Here is a 26,153-nt window from a genome sequence, read left to right on the forward strand (position 1 = left end):
GAAGCCCCAGTAGGCGGAGATGCCGAAGCACCTTGTCCCTGTGCATAATCAATTGCTCCCGTGAGTGGGCTAAAATCAGCCAGTCGTCGAGATAATGCGAGTATGCGGATGCCCGCGAGCCGAAGGGGCGCTAAGGCACCCTCCACGAGTTTGGTGAAGATTCGCGGAGACAGAGAGAGGCCGAAGGGGAGGACCTTGTATTGCCATGCTCAACCCTCGAACGCAAACCGCAGAAATTGGCGGTGGCGTGGAAGAATGGAGACAAGAAAATACATGTCCTTCAGGTCTATAGCTGCAAACCAATCCCGAGGACGAACGCATTGGAGGATGCGCCTCTGCATGAGCATTCTGAATGGCAGCTTGTGCAGACAGCGGTTCAAAACGTGCAGATCTAGGATTGGTCGTGACCCACCGCTCTTTTTGGGTACGATAAAGTATGGGCTGTAAAACCCTCTCTCCATCTCGGCTGGAGGAACTGGCTCGATTGCACCCTTCGCCAGGAGGGCAGCAATCTCCTCTCACAAGACTGGGGCAGACAGGGGGTTGACCTTGGTGAAATACACGCCCGTGAACTTGGGGGGCCTCTTCGCGAACTGAATCGCGTAACCGAGTCTGATTGTGCGTATGAGCCACCGCAAGGGGCTGGCCCGCGCTAAACAGGCAGGCAGAGCCCTCGCTAATAGAGTCATCGCTACAATCGCTGACGTACCAGCGGTGGGGCAGCGCATAGTGGGTGTGCTGGTCCGGGAAGCACGAGGGTCCCGCGGAAGTGCTGGAGGAGAGCGATTCGCTCTGGCTCCGCACCCTGAATCCGGAGAGGGGGCTGGAGGGCTGAGGGAAAGGAGACCGTCCCCCCAGCGCTCGTGAGCCACTGGCGAAGCACGTAGAATCTGCGAGCCAGAAGGCAGCGCGTCCCGGCCTGGCAGAGTTCGTGCTGTCACATCCGGGGAAGGCTAAAAATGCTCTTTCATTGATGTTTTGGTGGCAATGAAAAGTACCATTGGAATCGGGGCCCCGCCCTCCAGCAGGAAAAGAGCAAGTTTCCTCTTCTGCGGATGGCCTGTCTCAGGGACGCTTCGCAGTCCGTTTACCAGACTTAACGGCGCCCTGGGCAGGGGGGCTGCCTGCTTTCAAGGAGTACGGTGCGCTGGCTTGGCCGGAGGCGCCCTCGGCGAGTAGCAGCGCAGGTGGATGGCTCGGCAGGCGGAGTGGGCTTACGGCTGCGCCGATAGATGACATTGCCCATTGCATCCGACTGCTCTTTCACCGCCTTGAATTCCTGGGTGAATTTACCGACGGTGTCGCCGAACAGGCCAGCCTGGGATATGGGTGAGTCAAGAAAGCAAACTTTGTCAACATCGCGCATATCGGCCAGGTTTAGCCAGAGGTGGCGTTCCTGAACCACAAGTGTGGACATCGTACTTCCCAGCGCACACGCGGCAGACTTAGTAGTTCGAAGAGCATAGTCAATCGCGATGCGCAGCTCATGTAGTAAGCCTGGGTTAGACCCGCCCTCGTGCAGCTCGGCTAGCACCTGCGCTTGGTAGCGCTGGTAGGTGGCCATCGCGTGCAAAGCAGAAGCAGCCTCGCCCGCAGCCTTATAAGCTCTGGCTTCGAGGGAGGCAGATAACCTACAGGCTTTGGACGGGAGGCGGGGCAAACCCCGCTACGTAGGGGCACCACGCGGACAAAGATTGACCGCGATAGCACGCTCCACTAAAGGGATCGGCTTATACCCCCTGGTAGCTCCGCCGTCAAGGGCGGTGAGGGCGGAGGGACACGCAGCACGGGCAGAGAAAGGTGCCCTCCAAGACTGCGTGAGCCTACTGTGCACTTCCGGGAAGAAGGGGACGAGAGGCTTCAAAGGCTTCGCCTTCTGGTCCTCCACGTAGCACCCATCTAGTCGGTCAGGCCGCGGAGCTGGGGGATGAACCAGCTCCAACCCCACAGCCGAAGCAGCCCGGGAAAGCACGGCTAACATGTCCGCTTCAGGATCCGTTTTGATGGCGCTCACCTGCCTGGAGGGGCGAGTGGGTCAGGATCTTCGTCGGACAGTGAAAGCCCACCCTCCGATGACCTCTGATCTCTGGTGTCAGCGAGCGTGAGAGCTACCATCTGGTTTGACGGATCACTCCCACTGCCCGAAGCTTGGATGGAGCGCCGTGAGGAGCGAGAAGTCCGCGAGCCCCTGGGTGACGGATTCTCTCTCACTGGAACCCTCAGATCTGCCCGAGCGCCCGCTGCAGAGCAGGAGGCAACTGGAGTGGCTCGCTCTCTTACGAAAGTTAGCCGCGATCTTAGCTGTGCAACGGTCATGGCATCGCACTGACGACATGAACCGCCGCGAGCACCACATTAACATGCTGGACCCCCAAATATGCAATGCAGTGATCGTGTCCATCATCCGGAGCCAGGAAACCCCCGCATCCAGAAACGCACAGTCAGAGCGCCATCCTGAAAAGGACATGCTGCACGACTGTGTTGCTCTTTTAGGAAAAGTTGCAACAATACGCACCACTCTGGAGGACTGGACCAAAAGAACCACAGGCAAGGGAGAAACCCAGCTCGACCGTCTGCCGCCGCGAAAACCCACTCTGAACCGGGAGACATCCGTTCATTCTGAAGTCGCTGAACCAGCAAGAGGAACCCTCATCGACTTGATCAGAAAGTCTCTGAAGCAAAAAGGATGGCGTTTGCTCGCTCCAGGTGTGCTTATATGCTGGGATAATTGGCAATGAAGCACACCTGTGCAAGCTTACGCTGCCAATTCATTGCATTCATTGGCCCGTTCAATACTCTTTCAGACAAGTGGCTTCTGAACCGAATCCTCCTGTACGTGGATTTTCAAAATCAAATGCACTGTATAGCACTGAAGTTCCCCAACCGAAGGGGAACTGGATGGTCAGTGTGTAATACAATTCCAATGTATTCAAAAATGGGTTAACTGCTCAGGAATTCCCATCTCTGATACCTTTTTTTCTATCTTTTCCGTCAAGAGTCTAGTTAAGTTTAGTGCACACGAAACCAGAAGTCAACACGACTAGACCTTTTGCCGCCTCAAAAACTTCATACGACAGACTCCACCCCACTACAAGCCTCACAGGACAAAGAGCTGACCACCAGCTAACCACATCTGACATCTGGAGTCTGACACAGAGGGATCCATTTGCAGTATATTTATTAAACACAGTTTAATCACAATCACACAATACGCACTTGCGTGCAAACTCGCATCAAACGTAGTTAGTATGGGTCTATGGGCAGGTGGCTGCCTGTCAAGGAGTGTGATAGCAGGTCTTTAGGATATAAAGTTCAGAGGTGAGATATCAGGCTGGGTTCAGGGCAGGTGGCTGGGATCAAAGTCAAGGGTACAAGCAAGGTTCGAGGCAGGCAGCAAGCAAGGCAAGGTAGATATTCAGTCCAGGTAATACGCAGGAGATCAGGCAAGGAGATAACGCTCAGTAATGTCAGACAGGGCAGAACAAGACTTCGCACAGGACTGAGTGTGTGAGCAGCTTATAAGTGTGTGCAAGGATCATTAGTATGATGTGCTGCAGGTGTGTGTAGCAATCAGTGTATGAACATGACATAATGGTTAGAAGTCCGGTGATAATCACCTCTGCTGGCCAGAAAGGGGAATGACTGGGACCGAGTCGGTGACAGAGCCCCCCTCCTGCAAACGGCTCGTGACGTGAGAGGGACCACAACGCCGGGGTCTTCCCCGGGGACGAGGGGCCGGCATTTCCGGATGCTGGAGGTGAAACTCACTTAATAGAGTTGGGTCGAGAATATCCTTACGGTTGATTCAAGATCGTTCCTCCGGACCGTACCCATCCCAGTCGATCAGGTACTGAAGTTGTCCCCCCGGCTTCTGGACTTCAGGAACTCATGGATCTGGTAAGCCTCCTCTCCATCAATAATGACTGGCGGGGGACCCTGATCACCGGCTGCCACCTCCCTATCCACCTCGGCTGGACTAACAGCAGGCTTGAGCAGAGAGACATGAAATGCGGGAGAGATATGATAGTGATTAGGCAGGATTAGGCGGTAAGAAGCTGGAGAAATTTGACTATCTATTTGGAATGGACCAACATACCTGGGGCTGAGTTTCTTACAGGGGAGTCTGAGGCGTAGATCTCGGGTGGATAGCCAAACCCATTGGCCTGGGGAGTACGTGGGGCTGAGGCGCCGATGATGATCTGCCTGCTCCTTGAAGCGTCTGACAGCATGGGAAAGGTGAGTTTGTGCCGCATTCCAGATGTTCTCACATTCCTTAAACCAGTGGTCTACTGCTGGGAGTTAGGAGGGTTCTCCAGACCAGGGAAACAGAGGGGGTTGAAAGCCTAGTACACATTGGAAGGGGGTAAGTCCAGTGGATGCTTTTCTCAGGGAATTTTGTGCATATTCCGCCCACATTAGATACCGACTCCACTCTTCTTGATTGGCATGGCAGTAAGTGTGAAGGAATCGTCCAATCTCCTGAATGAGACGTACGGTCTGGTCGTTGGACTGTGGGTGGTAACCGGAGGTGAGACTGATGTAGACTTGCAGGTTTTTGAAGAAGGCAGACCATAAGCGGGAGGTAAACTGGGGACCTCTGTCGAACACAATGTCTTCAGGTAAACCATAATAACGGAAAACATAATTGCAGAGCAATTCTGCTGTTTCTAGGGCTGTGGGTAATTTGGGAATGGGAATCAATCTGCATGACTTGGAAAATCTATCAACGACGGTGAGTATGGTGGTGTGGCCTTGGGATGCGGGAAGATCGTTAATGAAGTCTATGGCAATATGTGACCAGAGACGACGTGGGATTTCCAGGGGTTGTAGCAGACCAGCGGGACGATGACGAGAAGGTTTGTTCATGTGACATAGTGCACAATTCTTGATAACTTTGATGACGTCTTTGTTAACTGAGAGCCACCAGTATCGGTTCTGAATCAGCTCTATAGTGGCAGTGATACCTGGGTGTCCGGAGCTGGGATTGCCATGAACTTCTGAGATAAGTTTCTCTCTTAGAGACAGGGGAACAAAGATCTTGTTTTCGGGGCACGCCGGAGGTGTGGGGTTATGCAACAAAGCTTGGGTGATTTCAGTATCAATATCCCATCTGATGGGGGCCAAGACAATGGATTCCTTAAGTACCGGTTGTTTATCCACAGTCAGTACTTCTTCATCAGAGAGGTGGGAGAGAGCATCAGCCTTGACATTTCTGAATCCGGGGATATACGTGACTGTGAAGTCCAAACGAGTGAAGAACAGCACCCATCTGGCCTGCCTGGGGTTTAGTCTTGGCTGAGCGAATATATTCCAGGTTCTTGTGGTCAGTAATCACTACAAATGGATGTTTGGCTCCTTCTAGCATGCCTCCACTCCTCCATTGCTGCTTTCATGGCTAAGATCTCACAGTTTCCTACATCGTAGTTTCTTTCAGCCGAAGTTAGCTTGCAGGAGTAGAAGGGGCAAGGGTGGAGCTTATTAAAATTTTCATTTTGACATGGTTAATGTGTTCCTGTAAGGAATTGGAGTAGATGAGGGTGTTGTCAATGTACACAATGACCCATTGATTCAGCATATTTCGAAACACTTCATTAATGAAATCCTGGAAGACGGAAGGACTGTTTGCTAGGCTGCAGGGCATACCCAAGTATTCATAGTGGCCATTTACAGTAGAATACCCAGTCTTACATTCGTCTCCTTGTTTAATTCGGATGAGGTTATAAGCACTGCGAAGATCAAGCTTGGTGAAATACCGGGCTGAGCGTAACTGTTCAAGGGCTGCTGGGACCAATGGCAAGGGGTAACGGTTCTTTACAGTGATATCATTCAAGCCTCTGTAATCGATACAAGGACGTAAACTTCCATCTTTCTTCTCTACGAAGAAGAAGCCAGCTGATGCGGGTGATGTTGATGGGCGGATGAATCCCTTCTCCAATTCCTCCTTTATGTAAGCATTCATGGTCTCTGTTTCAGTCTGAGAAAGAGGAAAGATTCTCCCACGAGGGGGCGTTGTACCAGGTAATAATTCAATGGCACAGTCATACTCACGGTGAGGGGGAAGCTTGGTGGCTTTTTGCTTGCTAAATGCCTCAGAAAGATCTTGGTATACTTCGGGGATCTGATTATTCTTGGGGTCATCGGGACAGGTAACAATAGCGTTGAGCTGGACAGGGACAATAGATCGCAAGCATTTATCAAGACATAAATCACCAGTAATCTCACCAGGAATGATGCCGTGTTGAGGAGAATTAGTGACCAGAAACATGAGTTGTTCTTCATGGAGAGAGCCTGTTATAAACAGAGAGTTGCAGAGTGCGGTAAGTAATATTTCCATCCCCTAGCAGGCGTCCGTCTATCGCCGTGATTGCTAAAGGGGAATCACAGGAAGTTAGTGGAATGGAGTTGTTACTGGCAAACGTGTAATCCATAAAATTGCCTGCAGCTCCTGAATTGACCATAGCGACAGTATGAATCAAAACATTTTCATAACTCAGACAAATGGGTACAGTTAACGTGTTATTTTGTTTGGAAAAGATGGGGCCTGTGCGCACTAGGGGCCCCTGCGAGGGGGGAGAAAAAAAGACAAATTCGCAGTGTCTGTTTAGGCTAATTGCAAATAGCGCATCTAGTTGGACTAAGCTATTCAGGGTTTACGCCCATCGATGCCTGATTGATAGAGATAAGATAAGTAAAGAGCTATAAAATAATACAGCAGCAGTGGCGCACCTTGTAAGGCGCACAGCATCATCTTTTGACGCGATTAATCATAACATTGGTTCGAATCCACCATCAGCTGAACTCGTGCTACTTTTTTTCTCCCCATTACATATCAGATTGGAAATATATTTATTTTTAACAGGAAAGAAATTTTTTTTTTAAATAATGCAAATGTGATATAAAGTCACAAGTGTCTCGTGGGTATTTAATAATGTTTAGCCTTATTATAGGCGCCTGCCGCGCCTCCCTCTCTTCAAAAACTATATTGCTCAGACAACTGTATTTCCTCTGAGCAAAAAAATCGCGATCACATATTAATATTATTATTGTATTTAAACTGCCTTTCTTTCTTTAACTAAACAGAATGCTGTAATTGGTCAAGTGCGGAAACGTCAGTTTTGTAATAACCCGCACTGAACTGAGCGGACTTTAGTGTAACGTTATATCTGTCATAGATCAAAAATGAGTGGACAAGTGGATTTAGCAAACGCGACAGAAAGAGGAGAGAAGGCATCTTTATTGAGGCATTTTCCATACACATTATCTTTAAACAGACCCGTGATCAGGAGAATGAGGGTACAGAAGAAGACGTTATGGTAACTTTAAATGATGAGTAACGTTAGCTAGCATTAACCAGGCGAAGGAGGCTAACGGCAGCGCAGCACGGACTGGATTCATCATGTGAGAGACAGACAGAAAAGGAGAGAGAGGGAGAGAGAGAGAGAGAGAGAGAGAAAGAGAAAGGCCCAGAAGAGGAGAGAGACGGGAGAGAAGAGGTATAGTGTGTGTGATTTCGGATACTTTTAGGTTTATAATCAAGTCTTCATCACGAGAAGAGTAGAGAAAATACAGGGAGAGGAGGAGAGAGACAGTAAATCAGTGTTTGTATTATGAAAGACTCAGATTCATAGAACTCAGATTCATAGAACTGGATTGGAGAAGCATTGTGCATTATATGCCATGGCAACAATATGCTTTATAAGTTTGTAAAAGCAATACATTAAAATACCCTTTAAAAAAAAAAAAAAAAAAAAAAATTATATATATATATATATATATATATATATATATATATATATATATATATATATATATATATATATATATATATATATATAGTTTTATAGTTTTATTAGTATTTTTTTTAATGCTTTGAAAATAATTTAAATCTTTGTAGACTATAAATGCATATGTACTATATATAATTTATTTAAATATGTGGGCAACAAATTATAGATTCATTTTATTTAAAAATTATTATATTATTCCTATTTTTTAAATTCAACTATACGGGTGCGGCCAGGTAGGGGGCCTTACAAGATAATGTGCCCAGGGGCCCCTGAGTTCTTGATCCGGGCCTGGACCCAATAGACCGCAATACAGGCATAGATTATTCTTTAAACTTCTCTCACGTTCTTCACGCAATAGCTGGGTCCTACCCAGTTGCATGGGTTCAGCGGGGCATAGAGCTGTGGGGGTTTCAGTGGTTACTGGACACAGGGAAACAGAACGATAAGGCCTTCGTGTACAGAGTAAATTGTCCAACCTGATAGAAAGTTCGATGAGCTTGTCCAGAGACTGCGTGCATACTCACATCAAACGTAGTTAGTATGGGTCTATGGGCAGGCGGCTGGCTGTCAAGGAGTGTGATAACAGGCATGGGTCAGAGGCAGGCGGCGTGGTTCAGAGGTGAGATATCAGGCTGAGTTCAGGGCAGGCGACGTGGATCAAAATTAAGGGTACAAGCAAGGTTCGAGGCAGGTGGCAGGCAAGGCAAGGTAGATATTCAGTCCAGGTAATACGCGGGAGATCAGGCAAGGAGATAACGCTCAGTAATGTCAAACAGGGCAGAACTAGACTTCGCACAGGACTGAGTGTGTGAGCAGCTTATAAGCGTGTGCAAGGATTATCAGTATGATGTGCTGCAGGTGTGTGTAGCAATCAGTGTATGAGCATGACGTAATGGTTAGAAGTCCGGTGATGGTGACCTCTGCTGGCCAGCGAGGGGAATGACTGGGACCAAGTCGGTGACAACATGGTTACCTCCGCTCAATAGAAGGAGTTTTTCCCATTACAAAAGGAACACAAGTAGCACCTGCAGGTTACCACTGAACTGGTGTAAACTAAATGTAACCCTAAGGAAACCATAGATGGGTTAAATTGATTATTTTCGGTTCGCTTTATTTGGTCATACAAAATCTGAGTTTTTTTTTCATCATTAAATTTTCTCAAACTCTTATTTTTCTTCCTTTACTCTTCTCTACAACTGGTATGAATTTGTGTTTGTGCTAGTTTCTGTTAGATTAGTCAACAAAGTATTTTAAAATATTTTAAGTAAACATAAATGTTTTATTTTTGATAGCAATAGCTGTAATTAAAGTCAACTTTCTGTTCAAACGATCACCAGACGATTGACTTGTTTGGAATTAAAGAGTCGAGTCTTTTGAAGCCCTGTTCAAATGAATTTTCAATTGACTTTGAGCTAATTCACTACATTAATAACAATATTTTCATTTTTGGGTAAACTAACACTTTAGGAAAAGTTTCAAATAAAAACAGTCGAGAATAGAATAGAGTGTCTCTTTTGCAGATGACCTGATGAACTATATGTGTGTTTTGCAGGTGTTCAAGGTGTCATTGAGGCTTATCAGAATTGCCTCCCGAAAATCCAGTTATATGGCCCCACTAATATTGCTCCAATCATCCAGAAAGTTGCAAACTCTGCTTCCGAGGAGATGCACACCAAAGAAGCCATGGTTAGTGTGAGAGAGAAAAAACACAGTTTTATAAACAAGCACAATATAAATCATAATCAGGATTATTCTTCTATTGTCAAATTAAGAAAGGTTAGAGTACACTCAAAATAATATAAATAATGTTATTAAATAATATTAAACAATAAATAATACAATTTTGCTTGTTACAATAGAGATTTTAGAGTCTCGATTGTTTTCCTAATTACCTAGGAATACTTCATACTGCTGATCCTGACGGATGGAGTGATCACAGATATGGCAGACACACGAGAGGCGATTGTTCATGCGTCACACCTGCCCATGTCCGTCATCATCGTCGGCATAGGAAGCGCAGACTTCAGTGACATGCAGATGCTGGATGGCGATGATGGAATCCTCCGCTCTCCAAAAGGAGAACCGGTCCTGAGGGACATTGTGCAGTTTGTGCCCTTCCGCAACTTCAAACATGTAAGTAAAATATGGTCGGAACCTAATATGGTCATACATTTTATTTTTTTATAAATCTAAATAGGCTGAATATTTCTGTTTGAATATTCTTAGTTACAACATCTGTGATAGCAAAGATGATACAATTTATCACACTTTTTTATCATTGAAACATTTGCAATTTTTTTTATGGAAATAAAAACTTTTTTCATGTGACCCAGATGGGAGTGAGGTATAGGGGGTGAGTGTAGCGGAGGCCAACAAGTGAAGTGCTATGCAGGTTAACCTGACTCTTCTGAACTCTAAAGCGGCTCTAGTGACAGACGCTTGAGGGCATGGTCTTTAGCCTCCTTGCGAGAGCAACCGACTCGCATGTGGAATGTCGCCGGTTCGATCCCAGAGCAAGTTGGATGGTGTAGGACCAGCGGGGGTTACACTTCACTCTCACGTTTGTCCATAAGTGAAAGGATGTCATAAGCACTTCAATAATCACGCGCTCTTTATTATCATGAACTCAAGAAGTTGGTTATTTCAAATATAGATGCATGGCGAGTGCATGCAAGCTTTCTGGAGAAAGTGAAACTTTTAGACGAGCTCTTAAAACAAAAAGAGTACACAGCAGATTTTGTGGCTGTTCATCAAGACGATGACCAGGTTTGTTTGAGCTCAGGTCAACCATGACTTGTTATTATATGTAAAGGTTACCCAAAAAGTAGTATGGTACAGTTCATCTTTTGGTACCTTTTGACTGTAGGAACTACTATAAAAGTGCACTGAACCGAACCGTACTGTACCGTATCACTCAGGGGAAATGGGCTAAAAGACTGCACTAAGGTCCATAAGATGAAGAATGGTTAGTAGACCAGAGTCTGCGGCCATTAACAGTTCATTAGTTATTCTGACAAGAGCAGTCTCAGTACTGTGGTTAGGGTGAAAGCCGGACTGAAATTGCTCAAACAGATTGTGAGTGGAGAGATGGTTATGAATTTGGAATGCAACATATATTTCAAAGACCAGAAGTCATTCATTTTCAATGGAGAGTAGCCTGGAAGCTGCGCGGAGTTCCGATCATCTCTGTATGTGGAAAATTCGAATCCGAGTTAAGCTGCTGATCCGTTAAAATATTTGAACTCCTGTGACTAGACCATATGCAACTGTCTGACCGGATGTGATATATTATAGTGTTGTCCTTAGTGTAAGTCTGTGCACGCGAGATGAAAAATAGTTTTTTTTTGTTGTTATTTTTTGTTGTCGTTTTTTGTTGTTAAGCCTATTAAAAACATTCCTATTCATAAATGAATAATAATATGAGTTTCTAGTATTCATTCTTTCATTCATTCATCCATTCATCCATGGTGAACGCACAATGAATAAGGGCTCTTCCTTTTGCACTCCTTCATTTTGAACACTGCAAGAATCATCTTCTCTCTCATGATGTGTGACAAAATTCTGTGCGACATACGTATGTAATACAAGAGGGCGTATTCCGACAGTTGTGTCTGAATCAAGTGTGCCACGTGCCACTCCTAGGCGCTGGCTTCAGTATAAGTCATAAAGGCCGCCTCCCCTGTGTTAATATACGAGACTTGAGCCAGCCCCAATTAATTAATTAATTAAAAAAAAAATTACTACACTTGCAATTAAATGCCCCAGAAGATGGTTTTGGTCAATTAAGGCACTGGTTATCATGCTTATATATGTGCAGATATTCATTTTTGTAAACACTATGTTTTTAGCCTGTAATTTAATGCAATAAAAAGTTGTTATTGACATAAATTTTATTTAAATTTTTTATTATACATTTTATTCTTTGAGTTCTTACTATTTTTTTTGTATATTATCATTATTATAGTAATGTTTTCTGTATTATTATTCTCATTGTTTTGTCTGCTGCACTTTTTTTTTAAATACATTTACTACTGTATTTGTTCATGCTAGTTAACGTTAGTTAATGAAAATACAGTTGTTCATTGTTAATTCATGTTAACTCATGGTGCATTAACCAATGTTAACAAGCATGGACTTGGATGTTAATTATGCATTACACTGTTAGACCTTACCAGGCTTTTTTACAGAAGAACACTGGCAACACTGTTGCCAGCTACTCACTGTAAAAGTTTGGTTACAGTAAGTAACTGGCAACAGTGTTGCCAGTTAATTACTGAAACTGAACCATTACAGTGAGTGGCTGGCAACAGTGTTGCCAGTTGTTTACTGTAACTGAACCATTGCAGTGAGTAGCTGGCAACAGTGTTGCCAGTTAATCACTGTAATAGAGCAGTAGTGGTAACTAACTGGAAACTGTGTACAGTTAATTACTGTACTGTAGTGTTACAACTCACAGCATTATACTGCATACACAATAGTATGTCAAGGTGTTACTAAAATTAATTAGTATTTTTACCTGTTATTAATTCTTTAAATTAAGTTGTAAATTCTGACAAATTTATTTTATTGTTTTGGCAGCAAACAAATATAAAACAGAAAATGTATAACAAAATTAAGAAATCAGCAGATATAAATATCATCTTGCATATTACTGAGAGCCCCAGGTCTGCACAGAAAGGCTGCAGTCAAACTAACGTTTAAGCATGCACAATTCTGTCACATGGCACTGCGAAAAGGAGTGGGATTAAACAAAATATTTAGAGATTGAAAAAGCAAGCAACTGGTCCATAATTTTTGTTCAGAGAGGTCATGGTTTAATCTTTGATTAGTCTCAAGCAATCACATGATGTGATTTTGCAGTTCAGAGTTCTCCAAGCTTGAACTTTCCAATGCTGCAAACTGTAAAATTTGTCGCATGAGCATGCATTCCAGGTCTGCAGCATTCACATGCGTATGAATGGAAGTCTAAAGGGAGAAAAGTGCAGTGTGACTGGGACTTTAAGCTGTAACTCTAATTAAACACACCTGATAAAACTAATTAAGGCTTGTTAGAAATCTACAGGTAATGTTGAAGAAGGGTGGGAACTAAACTCTGCTGCCCTGCAGTTCTCCAGTAACTTGGAGTTTGACCCCCATGGTATATAGCAGGGGTGCTTAATCCTGTTCCTGGAGATCTACGTTCCTGCAGATTTCAGTTGCTACCCATATCAAACACACCTGCCTGTAATTATCACGTGGTGTTCAGGTCCTAATTAATTGGTTTAGGTGTGTTTGATATGGATCTCCAGGAACAGGATTAAGAACCCCTGGTATATAGCATACTTTTAAAGCAACTGCTAACATTTATCACAATCACATATCCAATAAACACACAAACACACACACACAAAGTGCTGCAGTGAAATGTGTTACTCTCTCCTCAATGCTGACCATGCAAAAAAAAAAAAAAAAAAAAAACTGAACAGCAAAAAACAAAATAATTATTTTAAATTTTAAAGTTTTAAATAATTAAAAGCTGTGTCAAATCTCAAAAAGTTTAAAATAATTATAGAAAACAAATAAAGTTGGCAACACCGAAAAACCAAAGGATCCAATCTTTTATTGTTATAATTATCTCATGACAACAAACTTTTTTATTGTTTCAAATATAAATTCATAGGTGGAAACACAGCTCTGAAAAATACTTAGCAACAAACTCACAACCTGGGACCGGACAGTGGAGCTTTTGTGTGTGGATGGCTATGTGTATCATGTTTTTGTGATTCCCTGTGATGATGTGCACATGTTACCTTACTGAGATAATGGAATTTAATTTTGGCTTAGTTGCCAGAAAGATACATACAACTGTTAGCATCTGTATATTATGGCAGTATGCAATATCCAATAAATACATATACTTAAACAAAAGTAATGTAAAAAGTTATATGAGGAAAGGCTAACTAGCTAACAATGTAGCTTTCAAGTACACAGCCTTATTTTATAAACCCTCAAAAACATTTGAACACATTTTACTTTCTCATTTAAGATTCTTATTTAAAGCCTAAAACATATCAGACTCAACATCTGAATTGATAGACAGAGAATAGAGCACACTCAGCAGTAAACAAATCAAACACCTGGCTCTCTTAAAGGGCCAGCATTTTCTGAAAACTCTTTCTAACACCTTTGTGTTTAGAATAAGACGGACAGCCTGTGGGAGTGTGTGGTGATGCCTAAATAATTGTTTTTTACAGTTATTTACTGCACAATCTACAGAGTAACAGTGCAGATATACTAATTAAACACACCTGATCAAACTAAATCTAAAGGTAGTGTGTTGAAGCAGGGCTGGAACTAAATTCTACTAGGCTGTGGCCTTCCAGGAGTTTGACACCATTGGTACATAGCATATTTTCAAAGCAACTGCCTACATTTATCACAGTTATGCACATATCGTTTAATAAAAACAATAAAAATATACTATAATATAAACTCCATCCATAGAAAAAATAAATAAATAAATAATCTGATTCTCATGTCGTTCCAAATCTGTAGTAAAAATAATAAAAAACACAACAAATATCATGATTTATACATTTATTTAGGAAAGCCTTTATACTGTTAATGGCACTTTTACTTGCCAGTTTTCCAGACAAATTCATTGAGTCTCTGCAAAAATGTATGTGCTTGTTGTTTAAGATATATATATATATATATATATATATATATATATATATATATATATATATATATATATATATATATATTTTTTTTTTTTTTTTTTTTTTTAATAACACATTTTTACTAGTTATTTAGCAAAATACTAATATTCAGTTGAAAGTGCAATTTAAAATCTTAACTATAGGTCAAACTAGGCAATTAAATTAGATTAATTATAGAAAAAGTAAACAAAGTTATAAAAATTATTGTGACAATTTCTTTGCTCTGTGTGAATATTTTTGCCTTTAAATGCATTTCGTCCATATCTTACACTTACCTTTTAATAAGCTCTGTGGCATTGGTTGACTCCTGATACTCAATGTTAAAAACATAAAAGGAACCAAAGAAAACACAGAGATAAAATAAATATAAAATAGCAACATAAAGCATCAGAGTAGATGGGGCAGTAATGGTTGAACAGTAATTTACCATTTATTATCACAGTAAATATCTGTAATGGTACATGGAGTAAATTACTGTAATTTATTCTTTGCACTACAGAATTTCATACAAATCCTGCTCCTTTTACAGTAAAATACTGTTTATTTTCATTACAGCTAAACACTGGCTATTTTACAGTTATTTACTGCATAATCTACAGTAAGGGTTAACAGTGTAGTAAATGTTCAATAATGATTAATAAATGCTGTACATGTGTTGTTCATGATTAATTTATGTTAGTAAATGCATTAACTAATGAACCTTATTATAAAGTGTTACCATCATTCTTCTATTTTCTTCTTTTTCTAGATTCTTCTACTTCTACTTATTATTATGATTATTATCAATGGGAAAAGGCGCTGTCCCGTCGTTCATATTTTATACAGTCATTGGTCTGAATGTTGTGTGCAGTGGAAAGGCAGCTTTAGAGATAAATGGCAGATTTGAAGTTGGCCTGTAATTGGCCAAATTAGTACTGACATAACTACAGCAGTTTTAAGTGCTGGGAAAGATCCAGAATCCAGTGAGGTGTGAATAATGTTAGTGACCACTGTGGACAGTGATGGTAGACAGGTCTTAACTAAGCAAATAGGGAGAGTATCTAGCAGGCAGGTGGCGGTTTTTGATTTCCGAATATGACCCAGTATTTCAGCTGTAGATTTTTTACAGTATGTATTTATATTGATTAATTGTAACAATATATCACAATATTATTTTTTACAGTATTTTACTGTATCAAATACATTCATCCTTGATCAACAGGGTGGACTTTTTTCAAAAACATACACAAAAAAATATAGTTATTCCAAACTTTTTCCCACAAGTTTAAATTGTTAGTTCACACAAAGGTGACGCAGTGGCGCAGCAGGTACTGCTGTCGCCTCACAGCAAGAAGGTCGCTGGTTCGAGCCTCGGCTGGGTGAGTTGGCGTTTCTTTGTGGAGTTTGCATGTTCTCCCTACGTTTGCGTGGGTTTCCTCCGGGTGCTCCGGTTTCCTCCACAGTCCAAGGACATGCAGTACAGGTGAATTGGCTAAATTGTCCATAGAGTATGCATGTGTGCGAATGAGTGTGTATGGGTTTGCCAGTGATGGGTTGCAGCTGGAAGAGCATCCGCTGCGTAAAACATAAGCTGGATAAGTTGGCGGTTAATTCCGCTGTGGCAACCAGATTAATAAAGGGACTTAGCCGAAAAGAAAATGAATGAATGAATGAGTTCACACAAATCTACAAATGCTCTTTTTGTTTTTATGAACAACTTTGATTTTAGAAGTATCTTGTCAGGAGAAGATGAAACTTCTTTAAAACACAATTATAGAAAGCAAAAACACTACAAGGATGGCTCAGAAATCAAAGCTTAATGAACAGATGTGTCTAATGAAGAGAAATGCTTCATGCCAGGTTTGGTGATTTAAGAAAAAGCGTCGTAGCTCCAGTCAGGGTTTAGTTGGGAAAGCAAAGTACAAGAGGATGCCTTACATCTGAAGGCATCCTGGCTCCTTTTCATCTCTCTCTTCTCTCAGGTCAGTGCTTTGCTCTCACAGCTGTCTGTTTGAGCACCAATAACAAGCATCTCTGCGCTGGAACAGAAGGAAGGAAAACATCAAAGCTCTTAAATTTTATAGGCCTGTGTTTAGTTTAATTAAGGCGCTTGAAATCGCTCATGTAGAACAGTCCTGGTTCTGAAAGTGTTTCTTAGTTTCTTTGTTTCTGTTAGATGTGTTCTGTCCTGCTTTGACCCAGCTGTGTCCTTGCCTCTGAAGTTGAGTTCATACAAAGTTCAGCTTTTTCATGTGATTGGATAGTTTTCTTTTAAGTAAATGAAACAAAAGCATATAATTTAATGACTTTGTAAAGAAATGCATATAATTAATAAAAGTATTTTAAATATACTTTGAAATAGCAAATCAATATTGATTTAGTTAAAATAATGAAAGCTGAGAAAAAACACATTGGAAGCAAAACATGAGAGAGACATAATTTATTACAATTCAGTACTTTAACAATAGATAGTACCAAGTTAATAGTACACAAGTATATGCTTCATAGATTTTTTTATTCTGGTACACCCGCAGTGCAGTTGCACTATACGTTGATGCACTTTTTTTTATTTGCTATTATATATGGCTATAGGATATTGGCACTGACAACAATATTGATTTTATTGCATATACAATGGAGATCCTAATTGTCAAGGTTACTGTATACTTATATTTTAAATTATCCCCAAAAGAGTAAAAGGGCATTTTTAAGCATTCCATGTGTTACCCTAACTTAGAAGCCACAGCAATTAAAACTAATACAAAATGTTTATTTGTAAAAAAAAAAAAAAAAAAAAAAAAAAAAACCTTTATCATCTGAAAAAGCCCATTCTACTGGCAGCCCAGTGCTTAAGCAGACCTGCAAGGCACACATAGGACCCCCAGAAAGATGTAACTGTTCATTTCAATAATTTTCTTAACTGATCAACTGCATTAATTGATTGTTCAGTTTGATTTACAGTTTTTTACAATGGCTATGATAGTTTTTTCAATACATTTAACAAGTTTGCTAAACTCTTAACGCAGCAACACACCTAAAACACACAATTGGCAAAACAGTTAATTTTATGCTCAAAATCACACATTGTAAACTAAACCTCTAAACTTCTTTTCAAAATACAATAATAAACTAACACACTACACTATGTCTAACAAAACACTGCAAACATGTTCCAAAATGACATTATTGTTCAAAACACTAACACATGTTCTCTTTCAACAGAAACATTTAGTCAATCAGAAAACACTGACAATAAAAATACTATCATCAGTTAAAATTGCAGAAACTGCATTCGTTTATGTGTCAGCTCTGCACTTATATTTTAAGACTCTCTACATTTTCATTTTGTTGGGTTTAGTAAATGCAGGCTTTTTCTTTCTTTTACTGCAAAAATTCAATACAAAAATAAAGAAATAAATTGCTTTATAAAATTTACAGTTTATGTAAAAAAAATACAGACACAGAATTGCTGCAGTACAGACTTTATTTGCAAAAGGACATCACTGCAATATATACAAACAGAAAAAGCACTGTAATTTTAACTAAAAAACAAAGTAATTTTCTATTCTGCCTGGTCTTCTGCATTTGCCCGACTTCTTCTCTGGCCCGGCATGGTAACGATGGCCCTTTGGCCTATTATGTTTCTCCTACGGCGACGCCTTTTCGCCAAGTTGAAGCCAGCCTCGTCAACATAGATAATTTCATGTGGGACTTGATTGACCTCCAATTTCATGACTCTCTAAAAGTAATTAGACACAGTGTAAATGGTTCATCGTACTATAACTAATGTATGTACTAATGAACGGCAGGTTTATAGAGTCGTTTCCTGCAAAACACACTGTGCATAGTAAAGTAATCACTGTATTGCATAGCCTTACCTGGACGTATTGGTGACAGAGTTCTGTAATGTGCTCACTGTTCTTTTCAAATACCTCATGAGTCGTTTTTTAGAACATACAGTATGATCATACAGTACGATCATGTGATTTGAAAAACCACAACACATGAGTGTGCTTTCTAGATGGGAATCATGTTCATATGTTCATATGGGAGCTGGGAGATATGAGAGATGGGAGCATATATATATGTATGTATGTATGTATGTATGTATGTGTGTGTGCCTGTGTGTATATACACACACATATATATATATATATATATATATATATATATATATATATATATATATATATATATGACAGCTGATTCCCATCTAGAAAGCACACTCATGTGTTGTGGTTTTTCAAATGAAATGATCATACTGTATGTTCAAAAAGAGGACTCATGAGGTTTTTGAAAAGAACAGTGAGCACATTACAGAACTTTGTGTGTACATACATACGTATATATATATATATATATATATATATATATATATATATATATATATATATATATATATATATATATATATATATATATATATACACAGGGAATATGTTTCACTTTGGCTTTAGCCTATATAGGTTCTGTTTAGAACATGATGTTATCTGTTTTGACATACTGTGTGAAAGCATTGGTAAATTGAATTGTAAAATTACATTGTTTTGGTTTTAGTTGAATTTGTGTGTAAAAGAAGTTCAAGCATTTTAAAATGGTGTTAACTGGATGCATTTTGTGTCAAAGCAACAAGAAATGTGTTAACTGTATAGCCAACGAAGACGGATGTTGTGCTAACTGTGTTAAGAGTTTAGGAAACTTGTTAAATGTATTGAAAAAAGTGTCATAGCCATTGTAAAAAACTGTAATGACCAATGAAAGCTATTATCCAGTAATATCATACATGAAATATATTTCACTTTATACAACCCTAATTTAGAAAAAGTTGGGACAGTATAAAAAAAACGCAAATGAAAAAAAGTGGTGATTTCTAAATTTACTTTTGATAAATAATTTGACTTTTATTTTATTGCAGACAATACAACAAATTTTATTTAATGTGTTCCTCATTATTATTCTTGTATTTCAAAAAAGTTGGAACAGTAAAGCATTTACCACTTTGTAATGTTGCCAGTCCTTTTTATAATACTTAAAGACAGAAGTCCAAGTTACCTTTGCCAAGGGCACTGACACAACTCCATACCATGAGAGACTCTGGCTTTCGGACTTATTGCTGGTAACAGTTTGTATGATTTTTCTCTTTTTTTAGTCCGGTGTCCATTTCTCCCAGAACAATCCTGAAATACTGATTAATCTGACCACATTACACGTTTTCACTGTGTGATGGTCCATCCCAGATGCCTCCGAGCCCAGAGAAGTTGACAGCGCTTCTGGACATGGTTAACATAGAGCTTCCTTTCGGCACAGTACAGTTTTCACTGCCATGTGTGGATATAACTAAGTATTGTGGTACTTAACAAAGGTTTCTCAAAGTAGTCCTGTGCCCATGTAGTTATAACACGAACAGATGAATGAGAATTCTTGATGCAGTGCCGTCTGAGGGATTGTAGATCATGGTAGTTTAGCTTAGGCGTGCACCCTTGTCCTTTATGCTCTGAAATTCCTTCAGATTCCTTGAATATTTTAATTATGTTATGCTCTGTTAAAGGTGAAATATCCAAATGTCTTCTAATCTTTCTCTGAGAAATATTTTTTTTAACATTTCAATAATTTTCTTATGCATTTGTTGCTAAACTGACCCATCCTTGCTCCTAAGGTCGTTTGACCAAAATGAGTCAGGACTCAGCACTAAAAGCCAGCATGCATGTCAGATGAGCATTTCAGACACTGTGAAAATTATTGAAAAAGGAATAGTATGGATATTTTCAAAGGTGAAATGTTTAAATTGTTTAAGGGTGAAAAATTATATGTTAATGCATGTATGAAAAATGGATTGATATCGCAGTTGATCCTTTTAACATGAAATAAACTATAATAGACGGCACTAGAGATGGCACTTGTACATGGTCGTGCTCACTCTTGCAGCAGTGGTCTGTTCAGTTTCGGATATGATTGTCACTGTGGCAGCCTAATTTTTCAGTTGTCACTGACTTCAGTTGTGACAGACTAAGAAACCTTCCAACCACAGGTTGTTCAGATAATGCCTAAAAGGATGACATTTTCAGCCATAGCAAGAGAAGGCTGTTCCAAATCTGTGATTTTTAGAATATCATATATCTACAATGCTACAACTGTCCCAAGTTTTGCAAAAGGCTGAAAGACAAATACACAAGAGGACAGCATAGTGCAGAGGATCGCAATAGTTAATCGGTTTAACAGTGAAGCTGGGATTGCTTGCCAGAATATTCTGGGTGATAAAATTAAGGTTATTACAAAGAAACCCATTGCAGTCAGCAAACTATCGAAAAAACAAGAAGAGTAAAGCAAGATCACAACTGAGCAGTTTGAGTGACTAGCGTTTTCTTTTGGCCAAAAATGCCTGTTCACTTCCTGTACATTTTTCCACAAAATAACATTTTTTTTGTTGTTTTGTTTTTATTGTCTTTATTATTTTGTAAAACACTGTTCTACTAGCCTTTGAACTGCTGGACAATGATTATGCTTTTTATTGCGATTAATTAAATTTTTATACACAAAATTCATCAATTAATTCAAAGTAGTGCATTGCACACTTTTATTTTAGAAGTTCTGGTATATAAAAAACTACAATAACACTTTTTATAACTGGCGTGACAGCATTATTCTCTGTACTTATAAAGATTTTTAATGTCTTGTAAATCATAACTTAATGTAATCCAATTCAAATGAAACCTCATTTAAAATGAAATGGCCATTACATCAGTGGTTCTCAGTTTCTGCTCTTGCACCACACTGTTCTCACATATCCAGTCCAATAGAGGAAAGCTTTATGCATGACAGTGGTTGTGGCAAAAGCTTTAGTTTTAAATGTAAATCCATCAAAATACTCTCTAGTCTCTACTACCAAGCATGGGAACCTTCACTTCAAAACGTTCACATTTACATTTATTCAAAATGTCATTGCCTGCAGCATATGTTTTATAATATGCTTGATTCACACCAAAAGCAAAATTAAGTATTCGTGTGAGTAATTGCATACAAAGACAATGCAATTGCTTGAATATAGGCCTCAATATGCCACCTCAGTCGCATTTAACTTTGCTTAAAGTGAAAAATATCCAGCATGTAAATTAGAGCAAGTGACATGGTGCTCCGCTCTTAATATGAACCCAGCATTAAGCCCATTACAAATGTTTTCATTGGTTGAGATGCAGCAACATGGTGGCTCAGTAGTTAGCACTTTTGCCTCACATTTAGAAGGTTGCTGGTTCGAGTCCTAGCTGGGTCAGTTGGCGTTTCTGTGTGGTGTTTGCATGCTCCGGTTTCCTCCACAGTCGAAAGGCATGAGTAAGTTGGCCGTAGTATATGTGTGTGAATGAGTGTGTATGAATGTTTCCCAGTTCTGGGTTGCAGCTGGAAGGACATCTGCTGTGTAAAACATATGCTGGGTAAGTTAGCGGTTCATTCCGCTGTGGTGATTCCTGATGAATAAAGGGACTAAGCTGAAGAAAAATGAATGAAGGAATGGTTGAGATGCATGATGACATCCAGTGTTCAACACCCCACCCCCCATTGTTTGTCTTTGTGTGTATTCAGAGTCAACGAGCAAGGAATTTTTATTCATTTATTCATTTTCTTTTTAGCTTAGTCCCTTTATTAATCAAGGTTCGCTACGTCAAAATGAACCACCAACTTATCCAGCATATGTTTTACACAGCGGATGCTCTTCCAGCTGCAACCCATCACTGGGAAACATACATACACAATCATTCACACACATACACTATGGACAATTAGGTAACCCAATTCACCTATATCACATGTTTTTGGACTTGTGAGGGAAACCGAAGCACCCGGAGAAATCCCACGCAAATACAGGGAGAGCAAGGGATTTTTAAAAATAATAATAATAATAATTTTGAAAACTGTGCTGTGTTAATAAATTAATGGCTTAGTTATATAATAACTTGTTAACTTGACCACTCCTAATAATCTATGGGAAAAAAGTCAAGTGTGTTCATTACTGACTTTCCACCTCAACTGTTTATCTACGCTCTCATATTTAGGTCTTAAAAATTTCCCAAAGGCAATTTGTTGACAAATAATGTGTTCATTTGTTCATATTCTTGCACCATTATGTGTTTTCCAGTTGTTATGTGACTGGAGGTGTATTTGTGCTTTGTGTTTTCTTTTATGTGCCATATTGAACCTTTTGTACAGGGCTTCATGGCCAATAAACTCCAGAGAAGGGTTTTGTTTGGCTTTTTCCTTCACAGTTAAGAAGCCGACTGTAAGGAAACTTGCTACCTCAGGTCAACTTCTGCAATATCACACAATTCATAAATATAGCGCAGCTCTGGAAGTGTGAAGTTGGCTGTCCGATACAAATGCTTCGGCGAGAAACAGAGCGTGTGTTTGTGTGTGCGCACGTGTTTATTTTTAGCTCTGTCCTACTGTGTTTTCTCCAGTCTGTCTCCACTTGTTTTGCGGACAGAGAGAAAAAGGAGTGACACCTCTCTTGTATCACCTACTCAAGCAAAAGAGAGTGTGAGATTTCATCTATATTCCTTTTTCTCTCTCATCCTTCCCTCTGTCTTTTCTTCCACACAGGCCTCTCCTGCAGCGCTGGCTAAAAGTGTGCTGGCTGAAGTTCCCAATCAAGTGGTGGATTACTACAATGGAAAAGGCATCAAGCCCAAAGGCCTGTCAGACTATGAGTCTTCCAGGGCTTTTAGTCCCTGAGCTACGCAAAGCCATATAGCAACCTCCGTGTCTCAGCTTCAAGATATCTTCATTGATTATTTCAGAGCTTGCTGCATCAGTATAGGTATTAACAAGCAGGTCCATCCAGCAGTTCCACTAGTGTTTGGTTTTTCAGTAGCATTGGCATGTTTCTTCTTACACAGCTGTTAAACTGGGGTCCCACTAGACTTTTCATCCCACCGACTTCACATTTATATGGGAGAAAGACGCAAATCCGTTTAAATACATTACATATTTTGCTTAATTGCAAAGCTTGTTTATTGAACTCTGACCTGTGACTTCTCATCATGTGAATTTATGAGATCAATATGAGGTCAAATTATGACCTCTCGGTAAAAAATTTAAAACATGTAGGAATCGCTTGTTTTTTGCAGTGTCACACTGTATTATTATTTTATCCTACCCCTTTTCACCATACTGTCTGAATTCACCATCCGCATGTCAAATCAAATCAAATAACTTTTATTGATTTGATTTGACATGCGAATGTTTATACTAGTGCAGGAGTAAACATTGCTAACAGAATAAAGGAAGACAAATGGACAAAAGCAGGACATGCACTGATAGCCTTGCCTTAAAGACATTGCATGTGACCAGAAGTGAAGAAAGGGTATTTCGAGGACGAAGGGAAGGTCATGATCAGTGTTGGGTAAAAGTTCCATTGAAAGTAGTGCATTCCCAGCTAGCAAAATTCATGTGATTCAACTACGGCCCACACCAGACTCTTACATCCAGCCCACATGCCACATGAAACGATGGCAGATTGGCAGTCCTGTTTGCCAGATCTGGGCCACAATTAAGTCATAGCCATACCACTGATCAGCCAGAATTCAACCAAATGAACCAGAACTGACCCTATTCTGGGCCACAGTTTGCTTTTTTAGGCACAGATGTGGCTCACACCAGACACTTACATCCGGTCCGCACCTGTTTGTCAGATCTGGGCTACAAAGTAGCTATTACACCGCTTATCATATTTGTCATTTCAAAGAGCTTGTTTGGTTTGACCCCTATAATTATCAAATGATCACTGTACTTTATCTTTACCAAAAGTGACCTATCAAATGTTTTAGGATAACAGTACCATATTTGCCACATCTTACCTCAGCTACTTTGAGCTCACACCATCTTTAGCCAGAGATACTTGCCCATATTTACCAAATCTCATCTGGGCTACTATAGGCTCACAGCCACATTAGCCACAGCTTACTATGCCAAATATTTGCCAAAAGTGGACCATATTTGTTTTAAGATAACTGGGCCACATTTTCCAAATCTTCTCTGGGCCACAATAGACTAACAGCTGTATTAGCCAGAGTTTACTCTGCTGAATATTTGCCAAAATTGGCCCACATATGTTCTAAAAAAACAGGGCCACGTTTGCCATATTGTATCTGGGCCACTTTGGGCTCACAGCCGCATTAGCCAGAGTTTACTGTACCGAATAATTGCCAAAAGTGGCCCACATATGTCCCAAAATAACTGGGTCACATTTGCACCTACACATGTGAGACACTTTGGGTTTAGACCCAGATTACTCTTAAATGACTATGCCACATTTTTGCCAACTGTGGCCCACACAGTTGTCCTCCATCGTTTGGGCCAAATTTACCATTTCCTACATGGGCCACATTAGGCTCACATTACGATTACTTTTGCCATAAGTGCCAAATCTTTGCTTAAATGGCCCATTTATCAAATTGGAATCTTTGGCCCCCTTTTGCCATTGTACAGGTTGGCCACTTTAGGCTAACATTCATTTTGTCCAAGCCAGAGGAAGACCACCAGTGCCGCATAACTGTCTAAGGTGTCCCACATATATATGCTATCTGGGTTATAATATTCGGTTACTCCCCAAAAAGGTAAATAATTGCGTTACTTAGTCACTTTCTATGGAATGCGATGCGTTATATTACTTTTGAGTTACTTTTTTGAGTTACTGATCTCTCTCTTTCAGAACATGCAGGTGTTGTTTCACCTTTTTTTTATAGTAAAGCTCTGCATTTAACAGACACTTTTATAACCCACACCTTCATTTTTCTTAAAATGTAGGGAAAAAATATTTTTTGGGAACGATATACAGATTAATGAAAGCATGTAAAGTAGTGTTTGCTACTTTTGTACTTTTTGTGCTATTAGTTAAGTAAATTCACTGTCCATTGAGATAAAGATTGCAATAAAAGTGTGCTAAATAAGAGTGTATGTGTAAATAAGAGTGCTAACATAAAATAATTTATATTAAGGCAAAAACAGATTTTAAACATTTAAAATGTTTAATAACAAAATGAACAGTAAGATGATAAACACATCCCCAAATTAAAATAAATCTTTGAGCTTTATACATTGATAAAATTGCTTCACGTGGCTTTAACAAATGTGTAAATCATTTCCCAAAAGATATTTTTCTACTACATTACAAAATGTAGCCGCTTCGACAGTAACATTAGACAGTGACTGCATCTCCTCAACAATAAAAACAATAACAATTTTATTTGGTATAGTCAAATTAATTGTTTTACCTGGAGGAACTGGTGTCAATCATTTGTTGTTTAGCTGGAAACGGGGTACAGGTGTAGTGCTTTGCATCAATTTTGATGTTATGTTTCTTGCAGTTGTCAAGAGTTTTACTTACACATAATCTACACTTAGTAACAGTCCACTTCTTTTCTCTGATGAGTCGAAAAAATGACAGGAAACCATCGCAAAAATGTAAGTCTCCGACCTGCCGTTGTTTATGTTTCTGATTGTCTGTAGTGATGATGGGCGATTTGCGAATGAATCCTTTGTTTTAACCACATCTTAGTGAACCGGTCAAACCAGTTCACTAAATTGAACAGCGTTGTTATGAGACAGTTTGTCTTCAGTATGTATGTACTAACATACCGGATACCCCTTCTGACTCGAAATAAACCAATATACTGAGTTATTCAGTTACTAGAACAGT

General features: G+C 40.0%; 1 protein-coding gene across 1 annotated transcript in view; it reads left to right on the forward strand.

Annotated features, from left to right (window-relative positions):
• cpne4b (copine IVb) overlaps positions 1-26,153 on the forward strand; it is a 147,439-nt gene extending 121,286 nt beyond the window's left edge. The window contains exons 14-16 of the mRNA XM_003200571.7: positions 9,340-9,473; positions 9,684-9,920; positions 23,057-26,153. Of these exons, the coding sequence (XP_003200619.1) occupies positions 9,340-9,473; positions 9,684-9,920; positions 23,057-23,188 (503 nt within the window). The 3' untranslated portion in view covers positions 23,189-26,153. The remainder of the gene's footprint in view (positions 1-9,339; positions 9,474-9,683; positions 9,921-23,056) is intronic.

Source organism: Danio rerio, chromosome 19 (genome assembly GCF_049306965.1).
Source record: "Danio rerio strain Tuebingen ecotype United States chromosome 19, GRCz12tu, whole genome shotgun sequence".
NCBI classification, from domain to species: Eukaryota; Metazoa; Chordata; class Actinopteri; order Cypriniformes; family Danionidae; genus Danio; species Danio rerio.